This window comes from Odontesthes bonariensis, chromosome 16 (genome assembly GCF_027942865.1).
Source record: "Odontesthes bonariensis isolate fOdoBon6 chromosome 16, fOdoBon6.hap1, whole genome shotgun sequence".
Lineage (NCBI taxonomy): Eukaryota > Metazoa > Chordata > Actinopteri > Atheriniformes > Atherinopsidae > Odontesthes > Odontesthes bonariensis.
In genome coordinates this window covers 23904318-23919012 of record NC_134521.1, presented here as the reverse complement: position 1 = coordinate 23919012, position 14695 = coordinate 23904318, and the positions used below count along the sequence as shown (strand labels likewise).

General features: G+C 40.1%; 1 protein-coding gene across 2 annotated transcripts in view; it reads right to left on the bottom strand.

Annotated features, from left to right (window-relative positions):
* The window catches only part of fstl4 (follistatin-like 4), a 228075-nt gene that overhangs the window by 203491 nt on the left and 9889 nt on the right, over nt 1–14695 (bottom strand). For both annotated transcript variants that reach the window (XM_075486657.1, XM_075486658.1), the window contains exon 2: nt 4181–4340. In XM_075486657.1, coding sequence (XP_075342772.1) covers nt 4181–4330 — 150 coding nt within the window. In that variant the 5' untranslated portion in view covers nt 4331–4340. The remainder of the gene's footprint in view (nt 1–4180; nt 4341–14695) is intronic.

The window sequence follows — 14695 nt, the reverse complement described above, 5'->3', positions numbered from 1 at the left end:
GATGTTAAAAGTGTGTTTGCACAACAAATGTTATGGCACTTTCATTCATATGGCAGCACATTTAAAATAAAACTAAATGCTAAAAGCTATACACTACTTTTGAATTCATTTTTGGATTTTGCGTATATATGCGATTAATCTTGATTAATCAGGGAAATCATGTGATTAATTTGATTAAAAATTTTAATCGTTGCCCAGCCCTAATTTTAATATAATAGACTTCCAAGTAGGGCTAAGGGTCTTCTTTTCAATCATGCCCAATAAGGAGGGAGTGGATACTTGTAGCCAGCATGACATAAAACAAAAATGTGTGTGTGTGTGTGTGGCCAATATGAGCCTTTTAACTTAAAAATCTCTAAACCTCTGGTGTCATCACCATCTCTTCTTGGCAGGCAGCCAAATGGAAAGAATTCATCACCCTGGTAACCCATAAAATGATGAAAAAAGAAGCTCTGGTCATGTCTGTTTATCCCCAGACTAATAGAAAAACTATTATAGTAAAATTAGTTCATTTTTGGAAAAAGATTGACCAGAGACTGAATACTGCTGCTAAGAGTTGTGCATTTATCATTGTATGCTTTTATTATGGATTTTGGGATGGCTCAAAATCATACACAAAACCTTTTACAGTACACTGCATGAGCAACAATTTTCTGTGTCCACAATGATTTGTCGTTCCCTGCTTAAACACTTCTGTGTCAGCCTCAGCAAACATTAAGGGTGCTCCGATCACCCTTTTTTTTCTATTTATATCCTTCTAAAACGAGTAGACCAACAGTCAGTGTTTTTTACTTAACCTAAATCGGGAGACATAAATATCTAAGTGCCTTGAGATGACATTTGTTGTATTTGGCGCTATATAAATAAAAATGAATTGAATTGAATATGGTAAAGTAACCAGTACATGTCTAATTAAAGACAAGATGCAGCTATTTCTTAACCACTATTTCTCTATCTACAAGGCTTCGTTAACATACTCACAGCTCTTATTTTTATTGGATGAATAAGATAACAGCAACTCGCTGATAGGGGACATGGTACCATCAAGAGAGGATGAGACAATTATACAGCTGCATGTTCCAGTTCAAAACAATGCTGCATGCCATATCATTAGGGCACAAAATGCTATATTCAGTGCTGTGATCTGTGCCAGGTCACAGGAAAATTTCATTGTCTGATTATATTTCATTGTTAATTTGGTGTTTTGTTAATTACAAAGCTTTAATTCTCAATGACTTTGTTTTAAATACTAAAGAAGTATACTAAGGGTTAATTAGGCATTTTGTGGACCCTGTTGATTATGGAGGAGGCAGCAAATTTGGCAGATGAGCCTAGTGTTTTTTTTTTTTGTTTTTTTTCGTCCCTCTTCTTAATTCCAGACCTCTGCACACTGATAAATTAAACTAACAGATAGGAACATCAGTTTTTGCCCACTCAAATACTGAAAACAGAATCAAGATTTGATTTTAATACATTTTACTAATTCTTACTGGCATACCTTTTACGGATTTAGTTATCTGGTTGTTTTTATGTGGATGAAATGACAAAAAAAAATATTTACAAATATCTAGATTAATTGAGAAAAGTATTACAAAAGGATTAAAAAAAAAAGTGGAACTGTGAATAAAATTCAATTGTGACAAATTTACTACTTCCATAAACTTTGGGTCACGCTCAGTATTTTTCTCACTTACAGTATCCCATTTATTTCTAACCAGTATTAAGCTGCAGCCTTTTGAAATGAGTAAATAATGTACATACAACAAATACACCAAGTGATTGGTGAGTGGAACACCCTTAACAAACTTCTCAGATACAGTCATGTGTAACAAATTGTCTTGTTACAGAAGCTACATACACAAAATGACTGATGCTCCTTACTGTCACCACCGCATCCGATATATCATAGGACTGTGAGGAGCTAAGCCAGCATCCCCTACAACTACAATTATAGCAGATAAGACTATTACTGCTTCAAATAATGGCGGCCACTGCAAATGTTCCATCAGCTTTCAAGGTTTTTCTTCAGCTTCAAGAGGAAACTATGGCAAAAAAGCCTGAAAAACTCACCCCCTGGGTACTGGAACAAAATAAAAAGTAAAGCTTTTATGGGTTCAAGTAATAATCAAAATGTAAATGCAGCAGGGATAGCCCCACAACTGAAAATGAAAATACAAGAGAGGAATCTGCCATCAACAGCTATTTTCTTTCTTTTTGTTTTCATTGTTCACACAGTCTGTTTCTGTTCATCCAATGCAATAACCCTCTTACTCTTAAGCCTTTAATCCAATGAGGACAATTCCATATTTATTATTTACAATTCCTATGGTTTCTGAAAAATCACTTAACTACTCCAAAACAAAAATTCTAATCTTACTTTCAATTATGTGGCATATAAAAATCCTACATGCTCATCATTTCTTCATAGAATATCACAGGAATGTAAGACCAGGCACCAGCAGAGCGGTATCCTACTACAATTTCAACACCCAAAGCTGCAACAAGCCCAGTATGGATTTCAGGAAACTTGATTGGTGATGCATGTATCCACTCAGTTGAAAAGAAGCGAAAATCAGAAATCCGCACAGCTTTGTTTGATTATTCACGCTCCTTTTGTATATCTGTTAAAATCGTAAAAGACTGTTTTGCAATGCTTTGGGGGCAAATTTGTAATAGAAAAAACTGTCACTACTCATTAATTCCCAAAGGCTTTGCGAATGCATCATTCATAATGTGGATTCATGGATTCATATGAGTCACCTCGGGTTGACTTTAAATTTTGGCACCAGTTGAGTTCCAACTCTGGACAGATAAACAGATGGTGAAATGCATAGAAATTTGTTTGTTGTATCAGGGGATTTAAGGGGACAAAATGGCATTCAACAGCAGACTGCCAACTTGGCAAAGCCCAAAGTAGCCAGACTTCGAACAAAACAAGCGGTATAGATGGCTCATTTTACACATAATCAGGATGACTGGAAGGCTGTGTGGTGTGGCTTTGACTGTCTGTGCATAAGTCTTTTTTTTTTTTTACCACTTATTAGGGTTTTATGTTTTTTTTATGCACAGAAAAGTATTCAAAATGTTCATTCATGCTGGCAAGGACCAGTTTGCCTACAGGGCTGGTCTTTTTCTTTTCTCTTTTCTTTTTGAATTCATAAATCTGATGTATGCCAGATGAAACCTGGCAGATTTACAAATATCTTGCCAGAAACTTGCCAGTGAGTGTTCAAGTAATCATCTAAAAACTGTTATAAATAGATGTAAACAATAGCTGGGTTTAAAAATTGAAGGCAGACAGAAAACGTTTTTTTTGTTGTTTTTTTTACAAATTAGGAAGATGTTTAAAGATCACATACCCATTTATCCACCATTGTCCTTTTATTAATCTGACTGTTGAAACTAACCCTATAATTCCCAAACGGGAACCATACTGATTATTGACAACTTAGGACATCTTTTCAAGTAGTGATCATTATCAATTAGCACAAATATGTAACTAACCTCTCTCGTCTGGGATTCCTGGCAGAGCAATCTGACAAATATTTACATCACTTCTCTCGATTGTTGTTGACTAGTCCATTTCTACCGGACTTACAGCTGAAATTAATTTGTAAATACAACAAATTACAATAAATTATTGACTGTTGGGATTCCTTAGGATTTATTTTAAACATTTACATAAAAATATCATTGAAACTGTCACCTACTATTGCTTAGACCCTAATGCATTTGTCTAATGACATCACAAATTGATATCACATCTGGCACGTGTCAATGTGACTTGCTGTACCCAATGACGATCACTGGAAAAGTTCCTCTTTGATTTGACCTGTTACCTTCCCTCCTACTGAATGGGAAGGCAGACGGTTTGACGGTTGAAAATTACAATGTTGTATTTTGTTGGCTAAATAAGTAAACATTTAATATATAATATTCCAATTCATAACATGGATGCTATCAAGCTCTACACAGGCTAAACAGTTCAAAAATTAAAATCATAAAATTTTGTTGGTCTACTTTAAGACTGACTTTATTTTTCTTTGCAAACTTGAGTTGATCCATGGTGCGATTTGTGTTTTACCTTAAGTGTTTCCCTTGTGTGATAGAAAGAAAGAGGGTGGTGGCTGAAGTGGGACCGTTTGTGTGCATGTGTGTGGGGGTCACAAAGGATATTTACCATGGAGTGTGGTTCCTGGGAGGAGGTACGTGACATGCTTCCTGCATCCACGCTGCTTCCCCTGCTGCTCCTGTGCCCTTCAGCCAGCCAGCACCCTGATGTTCCCAGCAGAGCGGCCACAGCCATGGCCCAAATACCCAGGCTGCCCATGAGTGTTTATCTGAGAAGAAAGTGGAAACACAATGCAGATAAAAGTCTTCAACAACCAATAACAGAAGTCTTGTAGTCTTCTGTTTAAGCACTTAGGATCACCATGACCAAGATGTCTAAGAATCTACATCAAAGATGTTAATGCTTACACCCAGAATTTGTGGCACAAATACTATTCATTTGCAAGCTTGTGCACAGAAAAACAGACACACACGCAGCATACTGAAGCTTTGCAAACATCACAGGCCCAAAGTGATGGGGACAATTATCTGTTAGAAAGCACAAGGAAAATCTTTTGATGTCAACAAAAAGACACAACCCTCTGAAAGCACAAATGGAGGAACTGCTTGGGAGTTCAAGATATAAGCAGGATCAGTTTGACTGCTGTTACACATACACACTTAATCCTACACACCTACACAGATGTAGTGGACACACAAAACCTAAGTGAAAAAAGCACTCCAGGACTTGTAACGGTGCTGTTACACTTGAAGTAGTTTGTATTTCTTACAGTAAAACAGTCAAACATGCATTCAGTAAGTCTAAGTAAGTAAGTTTAAAACAAGTTTTAAACATTAGTGCTTTGGTGGACATAATCTCAAGAGTGGAGGAAGAAGAAGCGTTTCATTTAGATTAGAATCATATCATTAAATGATGTACAGAGGGGGGAAACGCTGTAATTATAGGGTGCTCCAAAAATAAAATGTAGTACAGAACACTACTGCAGACAGATTGAATAGCAACGGAAATTAATTCCAGCTTTGGCAACATTCATATTATCTAACAAAAATAGTGTTCATGTTAGAAGTGATGCACTTATGTGTCTGTTATTGTGTCCACCCAGTGGGGGAAACTGTTCCACTTTGCCACTGTACAAAGTATTTCATTCAGTCTTATCAGCTGATGTGGCTCTTAAAAGCAGCGCAGCGGCCTGTTTATGTGTATTTTGCTACTTTCAGGTAATGTGTTTATTGCTTTTATCGTGGCCTTATACTTCATAACGTTATTTTATTGGGAATTTTATAGCAGAAGCTGCCTGAAAAACAAATCTCCCTTATGGGGCCATAAAGTTCTGCACTCAAACTGCAACACAGGTGAAAAAGCACATGCATCTCAAGCAGTGCAGGTGTTTATGGTGTTAAAAGTCTGCAGCTGCTCTTCTCTGGAATACTGATTACTGCAGAGTAGTTGTGACTCACCTTGACGTTTAATTCCATTGTGCTGAGGCCCAAAAGTTTACTGTGTTTGAGACACTTTTGCTGTAAATAAATGAATATCCAAACCTTTTGAAACTTCTATGCAAAAATATATTTAATCTTTTTTTCTACTTGAAATAAAAAAAGACTGATTTTATAATCAAAGTACATCCAAGTGGCATGAAAGTTAAAGCTTCATGACTTTTTGTGATGCACAGTTATATATTTTGCATTAGAGTTAAAGGAATAGTTTGCCTCTTTTGACATGAAGCTGTATGACATCCCATACTAGCAATATAATTATAGCAGGGGGAAAGAAAATATTGATAATTATATTGCTAGTATGGGATGTCATGCAGCTTCATGTCAAAAAAGGCGAACTATCCCTTTAAGCCCAGTCATTTATGGGTTTATTTTCTCTGCCTCGTGCCCAAAGATATCTGGAAAAGGCTTCAACCTTTGCTTGATAAAAGTTAAGGGTTTTCGATAAGGCTAAAAAGGGCTTTCATTGTGCATACATGCACACTTATAGAATACCCATGTCTTATATTTTGCTATCCATGCCTGAACACTTGTCAAGTGTCACACAGAACAAGAATTTGTGACACTGTGTGCACAACACTGCTGATGTTGTTGTTACGCTCACATGGATGGATCGTCCCTGAACAACAGTGGTCTGCATTGTTTTATGTCACCTTTTAGTATGGATTCACCTTGACTTGAACCTCAGCTGAGACAATGATAATATTAAAAGTGTCTATTACAGGTACCATTATAGAAAGAAAAATTTAGAGTAATCGCAGCAACCACATGGAAATTGTTAAGATTCTACTAATTATATAGCCTGGGAATTCCCATGCTGCTTTGCACGCAATTTCATTCACACTGCAAAGGCAGCCTGGAAACCACCGCCCTTATTTTTGCCTGAGTTAGGGAACCAATCACAGAACGGGGGGGGGCAGCAAGACGATGTCTATGCGCGACACCGAAGCTTGTAGAGTGTTAATCCAACATGGCAGCGCACAGGGCTGGACTGGCTATCTGCCCGAACGGCCCTCCCGCGATTTGGGCCCTCCGGGCCCTCCGAGGCCCGTAAATAGAATATACATATATATATTATATTTTTTATTGACTGCGACGGTAAAAAAATGACACGTCAGGGCCCATTGGATGTTTCTCCTGAAGCACAGAGCGCTAGTCCAATGAGAATGCCTAACGTTGTCAAAGGCCCGCCCCTCCCTACAGGCCCACTTGACCCAAGTCATCATCATCATCATCATCATTATAACCCCAAGTTTAGCTGACTTGGCTATATTCGGCTAAAGCTCTGGTGGATAAAGAGGACGCGAAATGGAGAAACAAAAGAGTGGCCATGACAAGCGTAAGGAAAAGAGAAAACAAAAACTAAAAGACGACACTGCTAAAATTACTGACATGTTTAAAAGCACAAGCTCGAGCTCAGGTTCGGTTAGTGGGGCCGTGGGAGATGCGGAACCTGGCTGCTCAACCTCAGGTTGGGGCAGCAGTGGGGCCGCCGGTACATCAACGAGCGCACAGGTGCTGGGGAATGAACAGGAGGAGGAGGCGGAGGAGATGGTTGTTCCAGCTGGGGAACCAGAGGAGGAGGAGACAGAGATAGGAGACGTGACCCAGCAGGGAGAGATTGAAGTTAGAATTCATCTCAACACACCCACTAGCTAGTCAATGCAGTGTAGCTATTGGGCGCTTCGGCGTTTCGTTTCCCATTGCCTGAAAGTTTGAGAATCGCTGATAGCTACGCCACAGACCTAGATTGTGAGCTATGCGCTCACTCCAATTTTTTGCATGGCCTGCTGTAAAAACATGGTAGATTAACTTTGTTGTTGGCAATGTGTATCTGATATTTTAATAGTGTCTTTATGAGTTGAATATTCCTGTGGTGGTCACGGCGGATAGGCTATCCTACCATGCAAACACGTTTTGTTCTGGTGGAAAGCATTAAAGCAATGGATGTTTCAATTTCTTCATGGTTGAGGCAACGCAGTTTGATTTCAAGGCGTATTGTACACGGAACTTCCACAAGTTATATTGGAAGCCTAAGCAATAAGAAGCGGTCACTTGGTTTTGCTATGGTGAAAAAAAATTACGTGTCCGAGAAAAAAAAACACACAGACATAAGCACTATCTTAGGCTCTTTTGATCAGTCTCAAGCTGCATTACAGTTTATGCCTGGGGGGCGGGGGTTAACATTCAGTAAGCTCACTGACAGTATCTGTGGACTGGAGCAATTTTGAGCAATAAATAAAATAATTCAACCCAGGAAATTATTACTACATATTTAATTTGATTCAGTAAGACTTAAAACATACAATAGTGTGTGTGTGGTGCTGGTGCTCCTTTTCTATACAGTGTTGTGTGTGTTGGTGAAATATTGCTTTGCTTATCCCTGGCTTGGGTCTGTGGGACCCATTTTCAGGTTTTGCTGAAGGAAAATGGTATGAATACTTTTTTCACAATGACATTCACTGGCCAGGGCATCATCATCTGGAAAATAAAGTTAGTTATCCTCCTCTATCTATCTCTTATCCTCAAAAACAAAGATACTCAGAACTTCACAAGCAGGATGAAGGGAACATGAGGGTGCACAGCAGCTTTTTTTCCCCTCCTTTAGTCCCAGGTCCATTGGGCCAGAATATCTTCTATGTAACAAAAACATGAACACCTTACAAGGATTAAATGGAGGATTAATGATAATTAGACAGAAGTAACATAGTGACATCTCACTGTATATATATTAGTGGTGGGCATAGATTAATTTTTTTAATCTAGATTAATCTCACTGAAATCTTGAAATTAATCTAGATTAAAATGGCTCATTCAGAATATGCGTGCTACCCAAGTAATGACTAAAAATCAGTCTTTGAGATAGGGTTTCTTAATACAGGGGGTGCATTAAACCAGGGGCTCATTTCCTGTTTCCAAAACCCATCACTGATTGCTTGAGAAAGCTGTTCTACTTTGATATTTGGTGAAGAAAAAAAAACATGCTCAATAAAATGTACTTGTGTTAAACGGGTTATTCAGTTAAACATGGAAATTAGTACGGTAAGCCTACAAGGTTTACATCAGTAGCTTTTTGTTAATCAGTCCAAGCGCTACTTTTCCTTCTTCTACCAGTCACTAACCCAGCTTATTCACATGCATGGCTCCAGCAGTTTCTCTAGTTTCGCCAACTTCTCATATTCAGCACTTGTTGGGAGGGCCAGGTGGTGCTGCTGTTGAGATAGGGTTGTGTGCAGTGCGTCTCTGTTGCGCCTCACGCGCTTGATCATCTCGAGGGTGGAATTCCACCGTGTTGGAACATCTTGCACGAGCGGCTCCTGAACTTGCCCAAGGGAGGTTTGCTGGACTTTCAGCTCGTCTGCGTTGGGCGGACTGTGTTTGAAATGTCCCAACATTTTACGACACTTGGCAAGTGCAGCATCAAACCCCCTTCTCGCAGTGACATTACAATCGCTCTCTGTACAACATGTGCAACACACGGCAGATGCTCGAAGGGCAGTATCCTCCCTGCGGCCACCATATTAGGAGCGCTGTCTGTTCCAACAGAGCAGATTTTGTCAACTATCCCCGACCTCCATAAACTGCCTAGCACAGGCTTCTGCAAAGTGGCGTTCTTCTGTTTTCATCACACCTAACGGCAGACAAAGTACATCGGCCTACACCCGAGCTAAAATATCAAGGTAAAAGTCATCACAGTTTGCTTACCTATTTTGACCCAGTTCCCAACCCAATTTTGAGAATAGATTAACAGCGATATTTTTTATATCGCCCGATAAGACTCTCAAATTATCGCAGCACGTTAACGCCGATAACGGCCCACCACTAATATATATATATATATATATGTGTGCTGGGCCCTCAGTGATCAAAAAGTGCCCGGGCCCTTTTCAGATGCCAGTCCAGCCCTGGCAGCGCACACAATGTTACCGTTCGATGCAGCCTTAGAAAGTGTTTTAAGTAGCTTAGAACGCAAATTTACTTTTAAAAAAGAGCACCGTTTGGCGTTGAAAGATTTCATTGCCTTCTTCCTCGTCGAATTTCTGTCGCTCTACATACGTCATCTGGTATAAGTGATACAATTAGTTATGAATCGCGCGCAAAGCAGCATGGGAAGAACCAGATGCCATTTGATAGACATTCGTAGCGCCCAATAAACGGCATTCGTAAACCACGCCTCAAATACGAGAAAATGCACACCTAGTTCCCAGACCACCATCTCATCGAGATGTGGACGCGTCAGCCAGGCTACTAATTATATGCAATTCTCAGCAAGATGAAACCAACAGGTGGAATAAATATTCACTATATTTCAAAATTTGTAACCTGCAAGGGGAACTACCCCATCGGCTAAATAAGAACATCATAATCTCCTATGTTTCCAGTGTCAATGTCTTTGTCTCAGTGGATGGATCAAAATTAGGTTAAAAGAAAGTAAAATATGCATGAATGATCCAAAAAAGTGAGGCCAATGGAATTGTCATTACTTTGTCATACACATTTCCAGAGGAATATCTGTAAAAACACACTTCACTCACTGCTAACTGCACACAAACTGTAGCCCCAAATAAGCCTCGTCAATGTAGACATCACTTCAAGGAATCACGGACATTATTCAGCTAGCCCACCAGCCAGGGGCTAATGGGCCCTCATAGATGAGAGCTCGCCCCAGCGAAATTAAACACCAAATGAGATCTGCCAGTCACTGTCTTAATGTGCTGCCTCGGCCTCCTGGCATTGGCCCACATGCTGCCGCACGCATTCAAAAATGAGTGCATTTGAGCACAGACATATAAGCAGAGCACTGTTGTGGAAACTGAGTGGTCTTTTTTTTAATTCATCAGAAGGTAGAAAATCTAGGTGGCAACTGTTATTTATCCAAATTAAAAAAAAGCCTGAAGGAGAGAGAAAAATAAACCGTGCAACCTTCAGGAGTTCATATATTCCTTGTTCACTGTGGCACATACTATGCACAGACGTTGTGCGCTGAGAGTTAATAACATCTACTTCCATCCCAGCCCTCCACATCTTGTTTGTGAGTGTTGTTTTCCCAAGACAAAAGTGAAGAAAAAGAATTTAAAAATCCACACTGCAAAGAAAAGCTTTTTAAATTATAAAAAACCACAAGAATTTAGTGAAACCACAAGCCTAGAGAGACATCTAAACAAATTTAAAAGAGAGAAAATATGACAATCGGGTGCAATTTCCCTATTCGCTATTTAATGTTGCTCATTTTGCAGTGGATTTTTCATCTGGAAGAGATAAATTTGTGATAACTATAGCATCCAGAAACTGTCTGAAAGTACATTTGCACATACTATTAAGATAGACACTACTCTTTTGATTAGTAGGACCATTTTAGTTTGTTAAAAAGAAATAAAAAACATATTTACTGGAACTGATTTTAGATTTCAGTGCCTGTTGGTGATGCTTCCAGGTCAGAAGCTGGCACCTTCTTTCTGTTGTGTATATAAATGTCCCGTTTTAAGTCCATAATGAGCACTCGCTGGGGTATGTGAATGTCCACCTGTCCGCTGTATTCAGAAGAATATCTCAAATGCCTTTGAGGTGCATCAAGTATGTTCAACAAGACGCTGCTTTATTCTAGGTTGAGGTGAAAATATTTATTTTCACTCACTGATTAATTCTGAATGGCTTCAAAGGCACAACCCAGACAGACCAGTAGAGCTGACTTATATCTTATAATAACGAATGTACAATAATGAAGATTTCAGCTGCTCAGGTAGCCTGGCCTAAACGACTGCAGGGGGCCGAAACGACTCCGGCCTAAACGCCAATGGCCTAAATGACCTGCTCCCTCTAAATGCATGGATGATCATGTCAGAAAATGGACATAAATATATCAAAGGCTCATTTTCAAAGTCCAGAGCAAAACCTGATCTTATGAAGCCAGTATAGGATGTTAAAGTCTTGGCATGGCAGGGGAGATTTAACATTTGAAATGGATATAACCATAATAATGGTTAATCATGTTGTTGTATTTCTTGCTACATTGTTCAATATGAGTAATGTTTTGTCTTCACTGGCTCAATTTGAAAACAACCAAAAAAAAAACCTCTCAGCTTGCTTAGGATGAAATCAGATATTTCACTTCAAAATATACACTATATATGCAAATATTTTCCTGTAATTCAAATCCATCGTGCCTCATAAGTTTTGGTCTATCAAAATGTGAAAGGTTCAAAGTGATGGAACTCCTCTGGGCAGCTTCGCCTGCTCAACTTCTCTTCTCAGCAGTTTTAGTAAACAAATTTATAAAAATAAAAAAAAATAACAAACAACAGACATCAAGAAACCACTCTGGCCACATTAGAACCAATTTTGAGCCTAGAGAGGGACGAAATAATAATTCCATGATGATGCAATTGTAATATTTGATTATAACTTGTCTTCGTACAAGACAGGAACTACAGGATCCAAGAATATATGTTTTACCACAATGGTGCTGACTAACACTGTTTCTCTTGTGGCATATTTTTTCTTTTAATATTAAGCATGAATGTGGGGGATCAGGTCCATCCAAAAGTTTTTCATTTTCTACTTCATCTATTTTCATATTCACTAATGTTATTCAGAATACTGAAGCAGCACTGATGATAAGAGTATAATTCCCTGCAGGTGTGCTCAGTCAATAAATTTGAGTCCAACTTATATAGTGACATGAAAAAATATGGGAACCACAAAGTCAATATTTCTGCTACTCAATACTTCCAAAGACCTACGTCCTGAAAATCCTCAAAAGATACAGATGAAACATTGGGCCTCGTGCAACAACCATTTATACGACCAGATTTGTTCTTATATCATCCCTACGAGTGATTTAAGAGAATTTGTGCACTCACCAAATTTTTTCGTATTTTAAGTCTTCTTTCAGGTACGAACAGAATTTACAAGTGATCCAGACCTGTCGTAGGAGTTTCGTAAAATAGTCCGCTGTTATTCGAATCACGTTTGCTTGGCTAATGGATTGTATATTTAATTACTTTGAAGCAATAACTTTGACTGCTCTATAGGCCCTGCGTTTTGCACAATATTCCCATGAACGAGGGTCTCCCACTACCTGAACCAGCCGGCCAGGGCCGGCCCAAGCCTTTATGGGGCCTTAAGCAGAATTTCATTTGGGGCCCCCCTACCATCACCTCAGCTCCAGATGCCTCATTATTCCATAGGCTACACTGTTATGTGTGTAACGGACCCACAATCATTAGCATTATTTGTAATCATCTTACATTATACAGGTGTCATTCTGGTTTTTAACCTTAAAGGGATAGCAAACTCATAAATATGGTTTAATTAACTTCTACATAAAGATTGATGTATAAATATGGCTCATCAATTTAACTATTTGAAAGTAACATCAGCAGGCTGGAGACTGCATTTATAGTAAACACATTAAATTTCTGCTTTTTGCGGACGATTTGGTTCTGCTGGCGTCCTCAGGCCGTGACCTTCAGCTCTCACTGGAGCGGTTTGCAGCCGAGTTTGAAGCGGCTGGGATGAGAATCAGCACCTCCAAATCCGAGACCATGGTCCTCGGCCGGAAAAGGGTGGAATGCTCTCTCCGGGTCGGGAATGAGATCCTTCCCCAAGTGGAGGAGTTCAAGTATCTCGGGGTCTTGTTCACGAGTGAGGGACGAATGGAGCAGGAGATTGACAGACGGATCGGTGCGGCGTCTGCAGTGATGCGGGCTCTGCACCGGCCCGTCGTGGTGAAGAAGGAGCTGAGCCAGAAGGCGAAGCTCTCGATTTACCGGTCAATCTATGTTCCTATCCTCACCTATGGTCACGAGCTGTGGGTAGTGACCGAAAGAACGAGATCGCGAATACAAGCGGCCGAAATGAGTTTCCTCCGCAGGGTGTCTGGGCTCTCCCTTAGAGATAGGGTGAGAAGCTCGGTCATCCGGGAGGGGCTCGGAGTAGAACCGCTGCTCCTCCGCATCGAGAGGAGTCAGATGAGGTGGCTCGGGCATCTAGCGAGAATGCCTCCTGGACGCCTCCCCGGTGAGGTGTTCCGGGCCCGTCCCACTGGGAGGAGGCCCCGGGGAAGACCCAGGACACGTTGGAGAGACTATGTTTCTCGGCTGGCCTGGGAACGCCTCGGGGTCCCCCCGGAAGAGCTGGAGGAAGTGGCCGGGGACAGGGACGTCTGGGTCTCTTTGCTCAAGCTGCTGCCCCCGCGACCCGATCCCCGGACCAGCGGAAGATGATGGATGGATGGATGGATGACATTAAATTTCTTTCAGATGTGCAATGGTGGGCAAAATGTTCAAAATACAAAATAGAATCAAATGACATTCACATTATCTTACAGAAAAATAAAGTTGTAATCAAAATTAAATACTTAAATAATTTTGCCCAATGGTGGCAGCAGCCAACAGGAGGCATAAATTAACCTAGTATTAGTATTTTGTCAAAATTCTTTTTTTTTTTTCTGGTGTAATACAATTTCGTTTAAATTATTCAATGTTATTTTAATTTCATGTATATATTTACTTTTTTATCACAACGTCTCAGTGCTCTCTGGGGCCCCCTGGTGGCCCTAAGCGACCGCGTAGTTGGCATATGCCTTGGGCCGGCTGTGCAGCCGGCAGACAACATGACAGAAGACCCCTCTCATGGAGCGCCCCATCAAAGTGCCATCATGATGAGGCAACAACTGATTGCACGGCCTTAGTTGCAGTCATCGAGCGCCAGCCCATGGCGAGACGTTTTTTTTTTTTAAAGCTATTTTAATATCAAACCATTTCTTCCTTATTTCGGTGACATTATCAACTACAGGTGACACAAAATTAACAGCACTCGTAATTGCTTCCCATTTCTTCGCTTTAGCAGGTCCACTGCTGACACTACTAAAATGACAGATTTTCCTTTTTGGATCTCTGAAAGCAGAACTTCAATCTCAGAGCCCCTAAAGTTGTTCTTTTTGCGCCTTGATGCCATTCTCATGACTCGGCACTCAACACTTCCTGGCATAAAGCGTAGCCGTATATGGTATTATTTTGGGCATGAAGTAGCCTTTTATTTTAGCTTTGTAGAACTTTAGACAGAGAGGAGCAGCATAAATACTCAGAAAGCCTGAGCAGCTGTAGCTAAGGAGGAAGATCATTCA